The sequence below is a fragment of the Dinoponera quadriceps genome, unplaced genomic scaffold (genome assembly GCF_001313825.1).
Source record: "Dinoponera quadriceps isolate SergipeBrazil2010 unplaced genomic scaffold, ASM131382v1 scaffold169, whole genome shotgun sequence".
NCBI classification, from domain to species: Eukaryota; Metazoa; Arthropoda; class Insecta; order Hymenoptera; family Formicidae; genus Dinoponera; species Dinoponera quadriceps.
Genome location: NW_014554270.1, coordinates 1 through 21,058, shown reverse-complemented (window position 1 = coordinate 21,058; position 21,058 = coordinate 1). Strand labels below are relative to the sequence as shown.

General features: G+C 42.7%; 1 protein-coding gene across 4 annotated transcripts; it reads left to right on the top strand.

The window, feature by feature from the left end:
* The first annotated feature begins 4,443 nt into the window (after positions 1-4,443).
* Positions 4,444-21,036, top strand: LOC106740976. 4 transcript variants are annotated; one of them, XM_014612527.1, is made up of 5 exons: positions 8,078-8,337; positions 13,702-14,256; positions 17,954-18,383; positions 19,188-19,360; positions 19,617-21,036. In XM_014612527.1, exons 4-5 carry the CDS (start codon positions 19,229-19,231, stop codon positions 20,664-20,666), a joined length of 1,182 nt encoding a protein of 393 aa, XP_014468013.1. In that variant the 5' UTR covers positions 8,078-8,337; positions 13,702-14,256; positions 17,954-18,383; positions 19,188-19,228; the 3' UTR covers positions 20,667-21,036. The 4 variants fall into 4 exon arrangements, with proteins under 4 accessions (XP_014468021.1, XP_014468013.1, XP_014468004.1 ...); XM_014612518.1 differs by having other exon boundaries at positions 13,694-14,256; XM_014612535.1 differs by lacking the exons at positions 8,078-8,337; positions 13,702-14,256 and adding an exon at positions 4,444-4,751.
* The last annotated feature ends 22 nt before the right edge of the window (positions 21,037-21,058 follow it).

The window sequence follows — 21,058 nt, the reverse complement described above, 5'->3', positions numbered from 1 at the left end:
GAGTGAGAAATTCAGTTTCCTTCAATTAAAGTTGATTCGTTCATTGTCACGTAAAACACAATTCTGTTAGTGCAACTGAATTTTTCATCACCTGGGAATCCGGGGAAAATCTCGGTTATATAGGAACAAAAAGATTTCTGTAGGAGGTTTCCTGCTCAGCCAATTGCTGTCAGTTGTCTCGGCCGAGTTTTAATGCAACTGAATATTCACACGAATGTTCCCAGTCGCGGTAACAGAGGCATCATTTCTCATCACCTAGTTTTCACCCGGTCCCTATTCACTCGTAGAAATTTATTCTTTTTTTCCATGCACACGGAAAAAAAAAACTAATACCGTTGTTGCAACTGAGTTATGTCTAAAAACCAGACGAAAACTGGTTTGTGGGAAATCGAAAAATTCCTGTAGAAGGTTTCTGCTCGCTCACTCGCACTTGTCGCATCGAGTTCCAATGCAGCTGAATGTTCACACGAATGTTCTCACCTATCATTCACCTTATATTTCACAAATGAATTCTTAAGTCTTTTTCCCTCATTATATAACTGAATTTTCGTCCGGTCGCCCGGAAATCTTCACTTACACCAATGGAATTGTTCTCTCCGTGCGTGTACTGGTTATATTCATCTTCCAAAAGATCGCTCCGCCGTTCCGCTCGTTGAACGCAGCCGAGAACAAGCGCAGCCACCGCCTGGCGGTGAACGTCGCGCCCGAATCAACGTTCTTGCGCCGTCGACGCCGTTGTCTACGACGTATCCGAGGGATTTCGCGGTCTCTCGTGGCGCTCGACGCCGCCGTGTATCCATCTTACTGGGTCACCGAGGGCGTTCGACATCTGTTACGCGGTTTGAATTTCCGGCGCCGCGTGCGCTTAATTGCGCGCCGCGCTGAGTTACATTGTTACACCGCTGTATCGGGTTGTCAGATTGATCGAAGGGCTCCGCCGAGAAGATCCGCGCTTCTCGACGCGCGGCTCGAGTTTCCGCTGTATGCACACACACACACATACATGCACACACACGTGTGCACAAAGTGTGCGATTAAATCCGCGCTCTGTCAAGTTACACCGCGGTTACATTGTTGCATGTGTGTCGCGATATGTATCTCAAAAGAGAGCTCCGAGACCGGCAGTTCCGGAGATGCCTTGATTCCGCGCGCCGCCGGGTTGCATCGTCGGTCGTTAGCTTCCTCGTTCGCAACTTCGAGTTAAATTTGTAAATTTATATTTCATAGATGTGTTACATGCCGTATATTCACGCGGGGTATATCATGTATTTTCCGTAGGGGAAAATTGAAAAGGGAAGCCGAATGTGAGAAACGTTGATACTTGAGACCAGTGGCGGACTTTTCGGGGCTTCTATGCTAATGCTCTCGAAATTTCTTCGAGTGAAATCTCGCTCGGAAAGAGAGTGGCCATCGCCGAGTCACTTAGATTGAATTCTCCACTCTGAATCGTTGAATATTTTGAATATTTTCACTCGTAATTGAAGAATGAACCCGATGTATTCATTATCGCTTCGGGCTTTTCACCACTTTTCACTTATTTTCGATGAGATTCCACTCTAAGAGGTACAGAGAGCACCGTTTCAGGATATCATAGCACCCGTTAATTGAAATCAACGAAAAGCTGCATGAGCTTAAGAAGCTTAGTAAATATAAGTTTGAATGAATGAAAAGGGCTAAAAATAAGTGACTGAAATGGAGTCCCCTTCCGAGTGGTGCTTCGGCGTTCACTAGTTCCTACATAAATTCGTCACTGATTAAAACAGCATTTCAGAATATACACTGAAAAAAGTTATAATTATTTTCAATCTCAACTATACCCTTTTTAAGATCATTACCATAAAATTAGTAATAGCAATATGTATGTGAGGTTATTATCATTAACACTTTAATATTTGGTAACTTGTCAGAAAAATGGTCCTCTTGACTGCAATTCTTTCACTGCGAAGATTATTTTTTTTCTCGTTATTTCCTTACTTATTTGTAATCAGTTAGGTATTCACGGCTAAAGCAATCGTATCAACCACATTACTGTTTGCCTCGCTTATTAGTTCTCTACCGGTATTGGTTTTAACTTTTATTTTTATTTTTCATTATATATTACTCTACTTATCTGTTTTTCGGGGTCGATAAAATTATTATTATTAGAGTTACAACGACCAAATATTTTTCTCCCAGAATACATTGAGCATTTTTGCACTTTGATATTCATGAGACGAAAAGGGCGTGTGCTCATTACACTCGGGGCGACAAGAGAAACAAGACAAAATATAGGACAACATGGCTGCCCTAAAACGTGAGACGGGCTATTAAAGGAAAAAAAATAGATCGCACTATACGTCGCGTTGCGTTGGACCGTTGAACGGATCGAAGGGCGGTTCTCCGAAAGCTTCGCCTTTCCAAGCGGATTTAAATTTCAGCCACCGTGTGCGCGCTGGCATTCCCGTCAGTGTTCCTGTAATTCGGCGCGATTGGCCTAGTGGGTCAAAGGGCTCAAAAGGGTTTCCGGTAGGTTTACCCCCCGACGAGTATTTGATTTTCCGTCGCTGCGAGCAACCCCTCGCAACTCGCGCGCGTTCTCATCATCTCCTACTTCTTGCGCGCGCGCTACGTAAAATAATATTAGTTTTATTTTTATATCGACTCGTATGAGAGGGATCAAAGGGTTCCGCCTGTCGCATCTTCTTCACTCGGTGGCAACATACCGAGGTACCGCGAGGGGTTTATCCACCTCGAATTTCCGCCGGTGCTCGCATCGTTTTGCCGTAATTCCGAGCGCATATTATCATCGCTCCTTTTTTTTGTGACACAATCGTTATTATTATGTCTGCCTACCTATGACCTCATGCGACCCCATACTCTGTTTTCTTCATTTTCCATCTAATCAATGTACAAAATGGGTAAAAGAAGTAAACAATAATAATAATATGAAATTTCTTCCTCGATTTATTTATATATAAAAAAGTACGATTTATTTTACGTTAGGTGAAAACGACTAGGCAAACATGTTGTTGTTACTACGCTATCGTGTTGTGTCTCTCGCAGGCATCACGACCGCACGGTGCGAAATGTCGGCGGATTTTTATATAGGATCACGGGCCGCGGATTAGGGCGGATGAAACGTCGTGTACAACGAGGATCTCACGTGACACACATGTCGCGCAGGTGAATTCGTGCGCGACGTACTTCGGAGATATGAAACAGCTTTCCAGCTATTTTTCGCGGTGCTCAAACTTTTATCATTTTCCCCGGGTCGGTCGGGGCTCGCCTCCGGTCTCGTTTACGTGGGTAAAAAGCTGGCTTTCGATTGAATTCTGATTTAAGTGCGACGACACCGCCGGCTGACGTCCGCGCTTCATTATTCGCCCGCCGACGTGTGACATGGAGTGGAGATGGTTTCGATTGATTAAAAGCTCGACGCGCACCGGGATGCGGACGTGCGATCGCTCGAGACGCCACGTCTCCGTATTTTCTTCCTGAAATCGTGTGTGACGCGTATCGATTTTTTGCGCGTTACCCTTCACGAGTCCTTCGATCTAAACGAAAATGCCCCGTCGACGAGGGGTCGAAATTTTCACTTCACAAATTAGTCCTGCAAATCGAATTTAGAGTCGTTGTAAAATCTCCAGATGTATAGCATTGTTATTAATTAATCCCGAAGCACAAGCGACACGATTGAGCTTGTAAAACCTCTTTAGATCCTGTCGTTTCCTCTGAGCATTTTTAAAGAAGCGATATTCGGGATTAATATTTCATTATCTCAATATTTTATCCGCTTATATTATCTCTCTTTGTTTTTAACTTAAATGAACAGTGCGTTGTGTTATTTATTCAACTGCAGATGGAATATATACGAGCAAATATTAAGCAATCGAATAAAAATTAAATAAAAAAGCAAATATTAAATAATCGAATAAAAATCGAATAAAAACCGGGTAGAGATATAATTCACAGATAAATCGAACAACAAACAGTCCCTATTCATAATCTCATTATTATTATTATATCCTTTATTCGCGTTTCCCAGGTATCTAATGAGAGAATTTGTTTCTTAGTAAATCTCAGGAGATATATTTTCCTATTGGATACGAAACGCGTTGCTAAACTCATCGAAAAGAACGTTGTAACCTTTAATTTGCTAACTGTGTTATGTATATGCGTCAATTGAATGTTCTCTCACATGAAAACAAGCTAGTTGATCAGAAACGGAGCGTTGATTAGTGATCGCGCATCGACCGACGACGATCATCGAGTGCCACGGGCGAAACTTTTGACACGTACTATCCTGATAATTCTGACACCGCCTCGAGAAATGTTTTCCCTAGTATTGTGATTCCACGGCCGAATGTCGTGTCGTTCAGTGGAAGGGAGGAGAGCCTTCATACCGATTGTTTTGATACCGTCTCACCGCTCGTTTTTGTCCGTGACCACATCATTGTGCTTTGAGTCAGCGAAGGACGCACGCAACAATGTAACGCGGTATATACGTGCATCGATGTGCGAATTATAACTCTCGTCGGACGATTAGAATATTAGAAATCTTGAATCGTGCTCTCGTTGGCAACGCGTTTATTAACATCCGTTCCACTTGTCGAATCGTATCTACGCGAGTATCAGTGTTATTGCCAGTGTCATTGCCAGTGCCACGACGAAGAATCTCGGAATAGCCAAAAGCCTAGGATGTTGGATCGGAACATTAGGACGAAGAATGCAAAACGTAGGGACGCATACAACGGCACATGACATATTTCCAGGTATGTCAAATTATTTATTTATGGTGGATGTTTCTCTGATCTGAAGCGTCCGACGAATCTACCGGGAACAAAGAGAGACCCGAGTCGAAATTTTAAAATCTACTTTAAAAACGATATTTATAGACAGATCTTTTTTTGGGGTACTTTCCATTCAGCGACGCAAGTTGATACAAGCATCATATTTTCTTTGTTGCTCATTGAATATGGAACAAAGACAAAATGATATTCATATCGACTTGTATCACTAAATGGAAATCCACTATTTAAATTCATCGTCTTAAATTCATCTTCAGATGCTATGCTTATTTGATTGGCTACGAAGCATCTGAAAATAAATGTCGATCTTAATGATAATAAAATAAAAATAAGATCTTAAATATAAGATCTGATTACACCGAGAAATCCATTTAGTTTTATCTCGAGTATTTTATCTCGATCGAAGTTCGTCAATCATTCATAAGTCTAAGTCTCGCAAGTATTTGTATTTCCAATAATTTTTTCTTGGGCAGCAAGTCCTATTTCAAATCCGTCGACATCTTCGTTTCTCTCTTCTTGCACCGCAGTCAAGTTGAAGTCATTTGTGTTAGGTAACAATTGGTTCACGCTAATTCGACTTTTCCATCGTCGATTGTATTACCAGGTTTTTTCCGCGTGTTCGCCTTTCATCACATCAGCCGGCGATGAATTATGGATTTATTTGCGGAATTCATACATATGCTCATTATTGATCCGTAAACAATGGGATTGACGGTTCTTTTATCCGCGTATCTCGTCGCTATGTGACAATTAGCCGAGCGCCGTATGTTACACCGCATTACTCACTAATCCATCTCGATACGTTTCATCGATAGCCCGCATTCTTCCTCCTCGGAACGATCACATTTTCGCCGGTGCCGATCACACGTATCCGTCGGACGGCAGTAATCAGTTTACGAATATTAATTAAGCCCTCTATTAAGTGTCCGTCGCCAATTTTTCCTGCCGCTTGCGAATTACCGCGGCCTTTGACGACAACGATAAATCAATTTTGCCGTCCGATAGAGTGAATAATCGGGTAACGTCATCTCGCGAAATATCTTTTGCCGTGTGAACCACGTCCCCCGTTCCTTGAAGCGACTTGTAAAATTAATTAGCGCTTTATTCGGTAACGACGGCCGGTGCGGTTTTCTTATTTTGTCCCTCAAGCACGTTCCGATCTCCGTTTTCACTCACTGAGAATTGAAAATCTTATTTTATATGCATTATAATTTGTCTTGCGAACTTTCTTCCCAGCTCGTGTTATGAGCCTTTCGTTCCAGTGGTAAATTACTTTTTATGTGTCATATTTTTTGCGAATAATTTTATCTTGTATTTTTCAATCTTTCGAATTTCGAGTTACGCAAAGTGAATATTTGAGGATCAGACGTCTTATCAGGTACCTTATCGGCACAGTAAGAATTTTTGCGTTACAAACGGTCTATTTAAATTCGTGTGTTATTTTAACGGGAATATTTAAAAATCTAAAAAGTACACAAATATGTTAAATTAACATATTCACCTTGTTAACACATTACTTTTTAATATGTTCACCTTGTTAAAATAACACAATAATTTGGACGGGAACCGTATGTAACAAACATTTTTTCTACTGCGAGTCTATTGCGATTTCATTAGTTCGAATTAATTCTTTTGCACCGCGTAACAGCTTCTTCTAGACATACTTTTTACCGAAGTAGTTATGCATGTTTAAGCGTTTCGGAGGCGCAACCGCGACGGAAAGAAAGTTCGAAAGTCGAGGCGTTTCCCTCGGCAATTAATTATCGGCTTCACTTTTTGCGTGTCGCGTTTCGGAGGAACCGACCGGGCGAAATCGCCGGGGAAAAAATCGCAACGCGTGCAGATATGCGATCTTGTGATTTTGACAGCGACACGCTGTGAGTCACGTGCGTCGTCCCCCCTCATCAACTTGGCTCGTTCGTCATTGGTGGCTCTCCCTTACGCTTACCTCCACTGCCTATCAGGCTCGTAGCTAGGACGGGTGCTCCCTTCGTAAAATTCCAACCGGGGGAATGCGAGATATTTCTATTTTCGGAATCGCCATATAGTCTTCCTACGCAATCTTTTATTTCACTAAGAATATTTAAGGTAGTTGGTCGAAATGATATATCGGCAATGGAGTGCCGGATTTTCAGTGGCGATATTAAGGCGATATACCTTTTATACAAGTTTACTGAAGAAATACTTCGCTATAACTTAACTATCTAATGCTCGTTTTTACCATTATAATTTCAATCTAATCGACAATTGGCTCTTTTATCTTCTTTTATCGAAAACCAAATATTATTTCTTCTAAATAATACTGTTTTTTTTTTGTTGTTAATTTTTTGTATTAAACAAATCAAGTCATATTAAACAAATATTAAACATAAATAATACCAAATCTAAAGACTACCAAATCCAGAGAAACTTTTCTCTCTCTCGTAATAGAAAGTACATAAATATTTAAATATATGTATATGTACGGGTATTGCAATAAATTACAAATTTCTCGTGCCCGTATTTTCACAACAAAACGACCAATAATTCTGAAATTCTCGCACGTGTGAATATCCTTAATGTCACCGTAATTTCCCATCGAAATCCTAAACGTAGTTTAAAAGAAATTAGGAACCAAAAATAGGCCATTGACATTAAGGAACGGTTGCGAACATCTCATCTCCCAAATGGTCGATCGTTCTCAAACCTGCCAAACGCGCAGATAACATTTCTATCGATACGCCAAGTTTTTTCGAAGGTTTTTTCTTTCCTCAAGAAAATTTTCCACGACCGAACTCCTTAATTGCTGAAGCGAGTTCTCACGAATTACACCGTTCCTGCGATTCTCTCCCTCTCACCCGTCAGCCGCCCCGGGAGCCACGGAGCTCTCGGCTACGAGCCTGCGGCGGCGCCGCGCGCCGCAGCTGCATCGCGACGCACCGGCCGGGCTGCGTTTGTCCGTCAAGCCGCGAGGACGTCAATCACGACGACTGCTACGCGCTTCTCCGGAGCGTCGTCTGAGTCGCGAGTTCGCGATCATCGTCGCGGAAAGGACGAAAACAACGGCGCCGGTGGCCGTTTCCGCGGAGTTGTCGCGCGAATACACGCGTACTCGTCGCCGGGGAACCGGAGAACGCCACCTCTCTGTCGCCGCTCCTGCCTGCTCCTACCGCCGCCGCCGGCGGCTCGTGCGATTCTATCGATCACACGGAGTGTCAACGGGTGTATGTGCGTGCGTACGTAGGACGTACTCGGAACCAACATCGTCCGGCGACGCCGGATTTTCTCGACGCGCGACGCCGCTGTAACGCGTTCTCGCTGCCGCTTCTCCTCGATTCGCACGAACGAATCCGCGTCGTCATTCGCGAACGTGTAAGACAGAAGTGTACACGAAGCACGTGCGCGCGCGGCTTTGTGCGACGGAGAAGCCTGCTCCGTCGGCTCGGAGGAAGCCCCGAGAAGTCTCGACGGGAATAGACGGGCGCGAGTCTCATCGAGCGTTCTTCTTCTCGCCGAGTTCTTCACGCGGCCGAGGGGGCGAAGAATCGTCGACGAGGACGGCGAGGACGGTGTGAGTGATCGCGAAACGGACTTCCAATGGCGCGAGCGGGATCCCATGGGAAAGCGTCGCGGAAGCGGAATTATGAGGCTTGATGGTGCTGGGTGCGCGCGCGCTAAAGACGCGATAATTAGCGGGAACGCTTATTAACGATGATTCCCACGTAATACAACACGGCTGTGTGTGTATTGTTTGGTTGCACAGCTCTTTATGCCCATCCATCGCCCCGGGGGTGCGGAAAACGCGGGCCAGACGTTGACCCTGCGACGCCGGTCTTCCTCCGAGGAAGCCGGAGAAAAGATCCGATCGACGCTCTTCCCGTCGGCAAATTCCAGCGTCGCGCGCCATCAAAGAGCCCCAATTATGTCCCCGTCGGGGGAAATTGGTGGCTCAATCGTCGGCAATTTACTTCGCTGTTTGTCGCGCGCCCGGAGTCCGGGAATAATCGCAGCGATCCTGCACTGGGAGAAAAGTATCTGGCGTTCGTAACTATGATACCGTAATTATACATTATAGTAAGAGAATTATAATTATCGCTGAAAGGACCATTTTTCTAACAAGCATCGGTGTACAATGTAAGTTGTAGTTTTAACCCGGTAATAGTCGCTTCATTTGTTCTCTTTTACGTAAACGATCACGAATACTTGATGTGCCTATTTCGTTTCCTGAATATTCTGCGCGAATAATGTGCGCATATTGCAATTAATATTTTCGCGGTTGAAACCAAAAGAAGAGTAGTTTTGCCGAAAATAACTGTATAATTTCTCTCAGTGTGTGGGGTGTGTCGCACCCTCATCGCGGTCGAGGACCGGCGCGCTATCCTTTCTCTCTTCGCTGGCAATAACACCGGCGTCCGTCCACAGTGGTATTGTGAAAGGCGCTGTAGGGTCGCCGGTGAACGCGCCTCGCGAGGTATTGACCACCGAACATTGTCTCGCGGCTATTAACGCGATAGCTTATCAACGAGGCCGGTGTGGAGGCGTGTGTGCGCACCGAGCGTGCACATCGGGCGGTACAGTCGAGAGACGCGAAGGTGCGCGAGGAGGCGGCAGCGCGAACGGGAGCGCCGCTAAATTTGCATGATTACTGCCGACCGTGGCGAATTATATTCGCCGGAACATGTCGCCGCGACGTAAATCGCCCGGCAAATCTCCCGCGGGCGCGATAAAAGTTAACTGGCCGGGATCTCTCGCGGGCGCGACAACGGTCTCGCCGGCAAAATGTCGCGAGCGTGACGATAAGGGCTCGCCGCCACGCTCGTGGCACACACGCTATAATCGCGCGATTTATTTTGCCCTCGTGGTATTTATCGTATATACGAGGGCGGTCCGATAAGTACTTAGCCTACAAAAGAAAAACGAAAATTTTGGAAAAGTGGCGATTTATTTCTCAACATAGTCTCCTTTTAGCTCGATACACTTGACTCAGCGATGCTCCAACTTCTTTAACCCATCTGAAAAATACGTTTTCTCGAAGTCTGCAAAGGCCTCCGTGGCGGCGATGACCTCCTCATTCGACTCAAATTCCTGCCTGGCGAGTGACTTTTTCAAGTTTGGAAACAAAAAAAGTCGCACGGAGCCAAATCTGGAGAATACGGTGGATGGGGCAGCAGTTCGTAGTCCAATTCGATCAATTTGGCCGAATGAGGAGGTCATCGCCGCCACGGAGGCCTACTTTGCAGACTTCGAGAGAACGTATTTTTCAGATGGGTTAAAGAAGTTGGAGCATCGCTAGGTCAAGTGTATCGAGCTAAAAGGAGACTATGTTGAGAAATAAATCGCCACTTTTAACAAATTTTCGTTTTTCTTTTGTAGGCTAAGTACTTATCGGACTGCCCTCGTATATGTTATCTGGAAGCAGTGCGACTGTTCTTTCTGTTAATAGACGAAACTCTTCGTTCTCTTCTCTGCACTGGGGAAGAAGTGCTGCCGGTCAAGTAATATTTATTTGATCCGAATAAAATAGTTAAGAATTAATTTTTAGTAAATATTTACTCTGTCGACAGAGAAAGCGAAATTTAAAATCACTAGGTTCCTTGGATGGAAAATGAAGTGTTACGTAATTCTGGTAAATATTCTCTCAAATGTAGAATCATTTTATATTTATATTCAGTAATTTATTTACAAATTATAAGACATTACTATGTTCAAGTATAATCAAATATTTATTAAAGTGTACTTAAACTCAAAATATTACTCAATCTTAGAGGCTGAAAAACTAGTAATTACGTTTATTTGATTCTAGCACTTTTTTTTCTGTGTGTCGTTGCTCTCGGAAAATTCTCGAGAAATATCTCGCTGCGTTCATTTGCGGCGAACAATTGTGAATTTTTGTAAATTGCGCGAGATTACGAATCGCCGACGGAAAGTTCGCACGCTAATTGAGGAAGATTAAAGACACCGGATTTCCGTCAGTCGTACACGGCGATGTCGTCGATTATTGATAACTTTCGCAATTGATCCGCTGGTGATTAATAGGAGATTTTAATTCAATTCGAATGATTGATTTCTCGCATCGCGCTATATTTATCGAAACGGCAGCCGGCCGCGGCGACCGGCGGATTAACGTGTGGACGTCCTCGCTTCACGATAGGGTTGCTGGACGCTACCGTGTGCATCGGTATCGATCAAAAAGAACCCTCGTGCAACTTTGATGAAGGCTCTCTCTCTCGCGCGCGCGTCTGTGTGCAACGTGACCGGTGCATCCCGTGGCAAACTGTCGAGCGTGAAACGACGCGCTCGTCTCGTGTCGGTACACGGAGATGTAATTGACTGTAAATAGAGCGGCGAGATAAAGTACCCTATTGTCTCGCCGGCTACGGCGCCGAGGAAATTTCGAATACGCGCCGCGCTCCCGGACGTGTTATTAATGTGTACACATTATTAAAAAAATCATATATATATATAATTTATATATGAAAGAAAAAGATATATATAGAAAAAATGTGCTAGACCCGAGTAAATAATTACTTCGATGGTCCTTAGCAAATTTTTACCTGGATCAAGTCAATATTTAATTTGATCGAAATAAAATATTTTTCAAGGAGTATTGAAATGATTATTTACTTGAATCTAACACTTTTCTTCTGTATATATATATGTATCGCGAGAGATTAGAAACGTATAATTAGACGTTTAAAGATAGGCTCCATAAATACGATATTATCGGCGTGATTCTTTGTGTACTAAATCTGTATTTATCGAGAAAACAGAGCCGATACTTGACGGAGCTTAGCATCGGTGGTCATTTTTCTTGACGTATCACTGAAAGACGGACGAAAAATTCAAATCGCTCAAATTTTTAGCACGCGATCGACTGATCATTTCGAGTATTACCTACTGAAAATGATATTGACTACTTTTTTTTTTCAAAAGAAAACATACCAATCGGCTGAATATATTTATTTAGATCAAATATATTTATATTATGTATATTTATTAATAGTATAGTATAGTAATATAGTTTTTTTAATATTATTATATATACCATTAGTATTTTTAGTATTACTTATATATATTTATTAATATGCAATACACATTAATAAATATATATATATAATCTAATCCCCCTCCCCTCCAAAGATAAACGCCCGAGTAGGATTTTAAATCGCAGTCCACGCCACATTCGAACGAGAGAATCACATCGAGGACGTTCGTAACGTTGCTAAGTTTTCATGTGACGTACGGCACAGCTAAGCAAAAAGGATAACAAGTGTGTGTCGTAACGCCAATTGGCGATATATAGTAAACTATGCATTAGCTGACAATGTTCGGTGGCAGTATACCAGGTTGGTCGGGAGAATTGAGACGCCGCTGTTTGTCCGTCGGGAAAGAGAGAGAGAGAGAGAGAGAAAGGAAAAGAAAAGAAGACTGGAATAAAACGAAGGGGAACGTTCGATCCGCGAGCGAAGTCACGCTTTCCCAGGGATCCCCTCGCATTCCGCCAGATTTGAAGACGCCTGTAGAGTTCTCAGCCTACTTGCATAGCGTCGGTCAGAACAACTGATATTATCGCGCAACGTTTAATTACGACGCGGTAATAACTCGCCGAGCTGACTCTTGCTGCCGGCGAATTTCGTCCGCCGCATTGAGCGTCCGTCTCTCGGCGATATTGTGTACTGATTGGCGTTGCGCAACGCCGGCACGATGACGTACAGTAGACCCCATTTTCTTTTTATTCAATAACAGTACACTGTAAGGAAAAAGTGCTACATTCAAGGGAATACTTGCTAAGGAGTATTTCGGAGTAATTATGTTACTTGGATTAAGTATTACTTAAAAATAACATACTGAAAGAAAAAAGTCCCGGGAAAAAAATGTATATATAATGATATAAGATTTTATATAATTATATATGTGATTTATATAAATTTTGTCTTTATATGGTTACATATATAATTATGTATAATTATAATTATATATGTCCACACGAAATAAAAATACTATTGAATGAAAAAAAACGAGAAAAATAGCATGATTCAATTAAGCGTTTACATCGTGAGCAGCCATAAACATGAGAGTTTATCTCAATTATATTCATGTAATAAAAATAACAGCATTTTTTAGATGTGGAACATGTATGATTATGGACATTTATAGAAACATAATTCATACATAGTCATTTTTTTCTCAGGATGCTAGATTCAAGTAATATCTACTTGATCTAAGTAATGTAATTACTCCAATACTCTCTCTCCTTAGCAAATATTTATTTGAATGTAGTACTTTATTCTTTCAGTGTAGGTCACATTTGGTTCGAAACGCGATTAACACATTGCCAACCGCGCAAGTTGCGCCTCGCTAGGCCTCGATAAACGTAAATAGTGTACGTAGTACATACCTTGACCGGAATTTTCACAATGTTTGCAACATACACTAAGAGAAAAAATAGCTATATAAAAAGAAATAAAAAGAAATAAAAATATGTAAAAAAAAACAAAAATATTCTTTGAGTACTAATAACATATTTGCTTAAATCCAAAATGTTCTTTTAATTAGAACAAACGATTGCTTTCATGAAGAGCTACAGATTTAAGAAAATATATATTTTCTCATGTGATAAAATCTTTTCTCGGTATAAAAACGTGTGTATTAATAAAAATAAATGTTTTTAGAGTAGCCGCCGAATAAATATTTTTTACTTTTTACATATTTTCCTCTCTCGGTGCAGGAATCGAAAATATAAAGAATCTAAAATAAATTGAAAATAGTAATTTTTCTTCATGCAGAACCATTAAAAGTTCAGATCCATAGGTCGATCGACGATTATCGAGTAAAAGGGTAGATCCATCCGATCGGTCGGCAGTGTGTTAAGGTTCACGGTATGATTCGACTCGAATTAAGATAACGGTGATATCTTATCTGACTAGTTTCGCAGAGAACATTTTCATTTGAACGCGATATTGGCTGAAGACTTGTCAATATACTCGACACCGTGGTCACGTAAGCCTCAGGCAGAATCATTCAATCGAGTCTTTCTCGAGAAAAGATTACTTCTGAATCGGTTATCAGATAATTTTCTCGCACTGTGTGATTCACGTCCCGACGGTTTTTCGCCTCGCCGACAACGACGGCCGCACAATAAAGAGCGCCGTGACGGTTTCCTCAACCGCGATCAACCGTGCCGGGGAAGTGATTTAAGGACGGTGTGCTGAGGACAGCCGAAGAAAAAGAGGCTCTCTCGGTGAAATGAGCGGCGATTTAGCTCGGCACGTGGAACGAACTGTAGCCTGCTCGGCGGTTCTCCTCGCGGAGTGTTCTTGTTGATTGTACGGCGCCCCATTGTACAAGTTGCAACGTTCCGTCACAATACGATAAGTATCGGATACCAGCCAGCCGGCCGGCCAAGAACGAGTCAGGATGATTCTCCGCCGAAAATCGCCGCACACCTGCAATTGCCCCTGCCATCAACACTGCTCCACCAAATGCACAGGTTTGAATCTCATCATTATGCCGTCTGCGATCGCGTCGTCTACGTCGTCGCCGGCGGCCGGCATTGTGTCGTCGCGCGACGCAGAAGGCCGACCGCGCGCGATTTCGCGGCGAATAAACCGCCGTTGTCGCCGTCATCGCGGTATCGCGTCGTCTCCGAACTCGTATCGTCGCTCTTTCTCTTTATCGCATTGTTCGCGCCGACACTATTAGATTTTCCCCGCGTTTCCCGCGTTGTTCGTGTCTCGTGTCTCGCATATTCCGACAGTGTGAGAGAGAGACGTTCGCGCGAATGGAAAGGATATGCCCTATTTATTTGTTGTAACGAAAGTTACGATCGCTCAGTCGAGCGAAACAGCGGCGCGGTCGAGCGGGTGGTTATTTTTTTTCCTCCGCTTCTTTTTAGGGCAGACGCGCGGTGTCCCGGAAAAAAATGCACCGAAATTTAGAAAGTTGGACGGTCTCCCGAGGAGTCATGTAATACTGAAATTTGAATACCGAGATAATCTTGCAGACTGAGAAAAAAATATTTAAAAATTTATTCGTTGGATATAAGATTGATCTTGCAGAAATAAGGTTTATTTTTAAGTTTGCAGAAATCAGATTTATTTCTGTGAAATAAACCTTGTATCTGATAAATAAACTTTTAAGCACTTTTCCTCTGTGTGAAATGCAATTTTACCGAGATATTGAAATTGTCTCGTTGTACATACTAATAGAAAAATATCTGATATTTGTAACTATAATACCATGATTATAAATTGTAGGAAAAGAATTCCATAATTAGCCAGTGGCAAACTTTTTTGCTACTGCGGCAAACGTATTATCGTAAATAACATTGAAGAGTTTGTTATTGCAGCAATTTAAAATCGCTCGCGCCGCTAAAGTTTTAAGTGTCTATATATTACAACTAATTTAATTACTGAAGCTAATTTTTTTCCGTGTAGCAAGCATCACTGTAGTGTTGGCGATAATAAGTTTATATGCATGTTGCATGTTGCTTTTGTTTTTGTGATTAAAACTATAAAAGGATATTGTTGAGGCCGAAAAATTGTTCACCACTGAAAACGAGTCGAGTCACTCTATAGATAGCTTTATTTGCTCGGAAAATAAGGAGCGCACGCATTTGAAAGTACAAACGTCCGCAAATTGGCCGTTTTCATTTGCAGCGGCACGCCGCAAGAGAGAGAGAGAGAGAAAGAGAATCGCTCTTGTGCGACGCGATCAGCGATAACTCGCGGTATTGCAAAAGTCCATGCGCCATTCGTCGCCGTGAATCCTCACGGCTGCAGGCGAATAAGAGGATTTACAGAATAATACCCGCGATTCGACGGCTGAAATCTGTGATCGGGACATCGCGACGACAAAGTGTACGGATCAGTTATACCGCCGTCCCGAGACATTTGCGCGAATTACCTTTAGCCCGGCGCGCTGCTATGCGCAAAAGCAACTCGAAAGCTGTCGAATGCGAACATCTCGAATAGATTACATCCATTGACGGACTTTTGTATCGCCCGCTCATATAGCGTGGTCTCTTTTATATCCGCCGCTTATAGAAAAACTCGGTTCCTGCAACAGAATAGGGGCCAGATGAAAACCCGGTGACGAGAAATGGTATCTCTGTTACCGCGACTGAGAACATTCGTGTGAACATTCAGCTTGAAATCTCGCTTTCGAGACAACTGAGCAATTGACTGGTCGGAAACCTCTTACGGGAATCTTTTTGTTCTTACCGAGGTTCTATCTAATCTCCAAGCAACGGAAAATTCAGTTGCACCAATTGTTGCACGGAATTGTTTTTGTTCTGCGCACGAAAAAAAAAACTGGAGTTTCTGACGTTGAATACAGATCAGATGAAAATCCGGTGACGAAAAACGAGAATGTCTCTGCATAGAGAAAGAATTAGTCCTAAATCAAGAACAGATATTCTCATGTATAAACGAGAATATTACATTCTTCTTGGAAGATTTTTAGCCTTGATTTGATTGAATTTGTGTTGATGCTAGTATTGAACTCAATTTAAGATTAAAAATCTAAGAATATTATAATATTCTTGCTTATATGTGAGAATATCCATTCCTGATTTATTTCTTTTTTGTGTGTTATCGCAACTGTGAACATCCAATTAAATGAAAACACAGTTGAAATTATTGAGAGCAATTGACTGAGCGAAAATCTCATACGGAAATCTTTCTACTCCTACAACCGAGGTTTTATCTGGTCTCTAGGCAACGGAAAGCTCAAGAAAAATTCAGTTATATCAATAGAATTGTTTCTTTATGCATGAAAAGAAAGACTTGGTTCGTGCAACTGAATAGAAGCTAGCCATTGTGTAACTCAAAATATAGTGAGAATCACAAAAGTGACCGAATTTGCTAGATTATTTACAATTTCATTGATCAAGACCCAGTGAATATACTGACTTTTGTCATTCTCACTACGTCTTGAAGTGCACAATCTCTCACGACCCTCAGATGAGAACCCGGTGACAAGCGATGATATATCTCGGTCTTATCGCGACGCGAGAACATTCGTGTTCTGAACATAACAGTTGTGTTAAAATCTCGGTCGAAGCAACTGAGAGCAATTGACCGAGCAGAAACCTAGAGGAATTTTTTTATTCCCACAACCGAGTTTCTTCATCTGCTCCTCAGACAACGTAATTGTTGTCTTTTTCCCCCCTACAGATACGTAACTTCGTTATCTGTATTTCTTTATTTCCCGTTATTTTTCATCTTGCGAGTCGTTTTTTTATCTTTGCAACATCGTTCGTCTCCGACATCGCCGAAATGAAATTCTATGTCTGGGAAACTTAGTTTCCAATTGATAATTGAGTTTCGGCCGGGTGTCTCGCGTACGAGTGGTGGAAAACATGCATGAAGTCGTGGACGTGGCGTTCGATGCCGAATTACAGTTCCGAATTCGAGCGTCCGCGCGCCGACGAGAGCGTGGATTTCTTCGCGTGTGGTGCGTGCTATTTGGAGCGTGCTCACCTCTCGCGGCACGGTGTGCATTGTGCATGCATATGTGGTCTCTAGACTGCCTCCCTTCGCACGATTACGCTCCTTGCACGCCGGCAGGGGGGTCGCCAGGGCTGTATCTGCGCAGCCCTTTCATCAATCAATAATCCGCGTGCTTCCGCCTGCGACGGGGAAACGCCGGGGCAGAATCGGCAAGTTTTTTCCGATACCGAGGCTGCGTTAAAATTCATTTTTACTCTCGTCTAACAGCCGCGAGTTAATCGCGCCTGATGCACGATGTACGTCGCATTAATAATCCTCGCAGAACGGATATCGACGGGGAACTCTTGAGTTTTTTTTTTTTTTTGGTTGGTAAGTTTCTATCGCTTTCGCGACGTTGCATTTCAGAACGTTCGATATTTTTTTGGTTATTTTTCGTAATTTTCCGTCTCTGGAAAGTTTTTTAACCGCAGTTTGTAATTAAGCCTCGACTCCGTATTGATCGTGCAAGTGAAATATGCATGAGAAGATCAAATTTTACTAATTAATATTACTTTTTTATAGCAGAATACCGGCAACGTAGAAAATGACGTGTAACTTAGACGTATAACTGACGAGCAACTTAGAAAAATAACTAAGTTAAATCATGGATTGTGAATTAAACTTTCCATTTTGAAAGGAATAGATACAATTTTAGATTCTCGTACCTAAAAGAAACTTCCTCTACTTCTCTTCCAGAATTTTCCACGTTCATCTTGTATTCCCGACGAAACGAGATGATTTAAACGCTCGTTTTGGAAGTTAATCGACCGTCTGTTTCAATCGCACGGTAAACCACAAGAAATTTATTCTTACCGAATATCGTGATTAAAATCGTGATTGCGATCACGTCTATCCGAAGAGAGCTGTTTCAAATGTGTTCGCGAGAATTTTCGCGACAGTGCGCCTTGCTCGCGCACGGCCCTGGACGAGTGCTGTCCCCTCTACCTAATAACACGAACTATCGTACGCCATATCGTCGGGAGTGTTGGCTGCTGAATACCGTGTGATTTATCGTGAATAGCTCGAGATCGAGCTTGCCGAAGTGCGGTTTCGTGGACCGGACGTCCGTCGAACGACAGCCCGAGCCGCCCGAGACGCGGTGCTCGCCGTACACGTTCAAACAACGGTAAGTGTAGTCGACGACGTCGCACGCTGTAGAGACGAAAGTTGGTGACCGAAGGGCGCGATCAGCGATTCTCGACCTTAGCTCCCGGTTCCCTCCAGCTGCACTTTCTGTACTCTGCGATTCCTCTCTCTCTCTCGTTTCCTCTCCTTGTACTTCCTCGCCTTTTCTCTTTCCTCCTTTCTCCTATACCTATCTCTTTTCCCGTATCCCAGGTACACATTTATCTCTCCAACGTGCCGAAAGTAAAGCTAAACGTCGGAACATCGGAGAAAATGTACTCTCTCTTTAGCCGGAAATGTTCTGCACGCGTTATTGCGATTCTTCTTCTGTCTTCGCTTAAAAAATTCGAATATATATATTGTTTCGTCCTAAGTGCAAGGTTGCACTCTCTCCAGGTACATAGAATGAAACGGGGAATCGGTGTATATTCGAACTTTGAAGAGAGAAAGAATAATGCAGAGTGTAGAAAGTGCAACTGATTTGATTAGGTTTAACATTACAACTTCGGTTTTTTGAACTTACATCTTCGTTAATTTTTGTTCTTTTAGAACAAGAGTATTATTTATTTTTTTATTTTTGCTAGAAATACATATTTTATACAGTAAAATTATTAACATATGATATCTATTATTAATTATTATGTTATGTCAAATTTAAATTACTGTATTTTAAATATATTTTCATATAAGGTATTTCATTCTGGTATTGTATCAGATATTCAAATTTTTATTTTACTACAAACTTTCACTATTTATTAAGTTTTATTTGTCCTGATTTATTAAAATGTATTTTTTTTCATAACAGATAAATTAAGGAGATATAACAGCGACTGTTATACAATTTCGATGGACATCATGGAAGCAATATTAAAAGAAGATGAAACGCCAGGACAAACGGAGTGTAACACAGTATCGAGTGTAGTCGCTGACAAAAATGTATCATCTAAGGAGTCAGAAATGACATGTGTGGATACAAAGGTAAAATGTGTATTTTATATATTTTGTAATTGCACAGACCAAAGAGAATCAAGTGTTACGCTACGGCTCGGTATTTATTTTAACGTACATTCTCTTTACATGAACAAAAAGATGCATAGAATGTTTTCATATAGATCAATACAGCATATATACAAGTTATATGCTTGAAAAATGCATGTACAATATTTAGTTCCATTATATTATACACGTTAACGTCTATATCAAACTAGGCACGCTGACAACGTCTGTCTTGCAGGTGAAACAAAAGGCGCGCAAGGAAGACTTATCTACTGCCAAGTCGAAGAAGCCCGACACCAAGGTCAAAGCCAAGAAGATTCGCAGCCTGCGTCCGCCTAGTTACGACCCCACCAGTCTGGAGGACAGTCCAGCGCAGGTGGTGGAGCGCTTCAAGAGGGGCTGTGAATGCATCGACGATCAGTGCTTCAAGGATCTGAATCCCGAGGTGGTTTATCGGCACAGACTGAACATCGCGGAGCTCACCAAGGCCGAGCACGACATGTACCTGATGGGTGTCACGATGGCGTGCTTGACCGACCCTTACCAGACTGCTCGACACACGGAGCGACGTAGACTACGCGCTCAGTACGTTTACCAGGGTCGCAGGGTGTGCCTGGACGCGTTCCTGTACCTGGAGAACTGCACGCATTACCAGATCAAGCGCATCAGGAAGCATCTGATGACGCACGGTGTTACGCCGCGAGTGCACGGGAATTACGGCAAGGTGCCGCACAATACGTTCTCGTTGGACATATACAAGATCGCCACGGAGTTCTTGAAGAACTTCATCGAGGGCCAAGAAGCCAAGCAGAAGACCAAGCTGTCGAAGAACGCGCCGTTGCACCTGCCGCCAGACATCAGCCGGAAAACCGTGCACGACATGTACACGGAGTACTGCAAGATAGTGTCGCCCGACGTGAAGACCATGGGCTACTCGACGTTCCGGAGATTCATGAAGGTGCAATTCCCGCAGGTCAAGTTCGCCAAGCTGGAGTTTGTGGTGAGAAACCAGAGCATGCAGAGTCACTCTCAGACCGAGCTCGAGACGACGACGACCACCACGTCGACGTCGACGCAAAGCGACGGTCAGCAGTCGCCCAAGGCTGACTTGGTCAGCCCGGAAAGTGGTGGCGCGATATTGCCGTTGGTGCTGACCGACGATGGGCAGAACGACACGTACCTCTTGACGCCGATCAGGAAGCTACGGGACGGTGTCAGTTATCAGGTCACCACTGGCGGACTAGTGCTCAACAGAACTATCGCACTGCCGAAAACGAACACGGTGTAGACTGGAGACCGACTGCGTACAGATGATATGCTAATACGTGTATACGTGTGAATGTGATATGTGTTTATGCTGAGATCTTAATTAGTGACGACGCCTACTCTGAGCCTAAAATCGGACGCGTTGATACTATCAGACAAGTAAACAAGTTACGTTAAGGGTTTTGAATGAAGAGGTGAATTTAGAATTGAATGAATATCTCATCAGTGTGTGTAAGAGAAAAAAATAGTATTGAATTATACGTAAGATCTTGTATAAGTTATGTTGTACCTATATTAGGTCGTCTTTGTCGATGTACGTCTTTTGTTGCATTACTCAACCGAGTAAGTATTGTAAGTTACCTTGTTTTAAAAGTTTGTAGTTTATATATAATTTTATATGTGTATATATATATA

What these genes read in the sequence shown, in the direction of transcription:
- LOC106740976 (XM_014612535.1), top strand. Translation starts at nt 19,229, where the DNA reads ATGGACATCATGGAAGCAATATTAAAAGAAGATGAAACGCCAGGACAA. An exon ending in TGACATGTGTGGATACAAAG is followed by an intron (nt 19,361 to 19,616) that starts GTAAAATGTGTA and finishes TCTGTCTTGCAG; the next exon opens with GTGAAACAAAAGGCGCGCAA.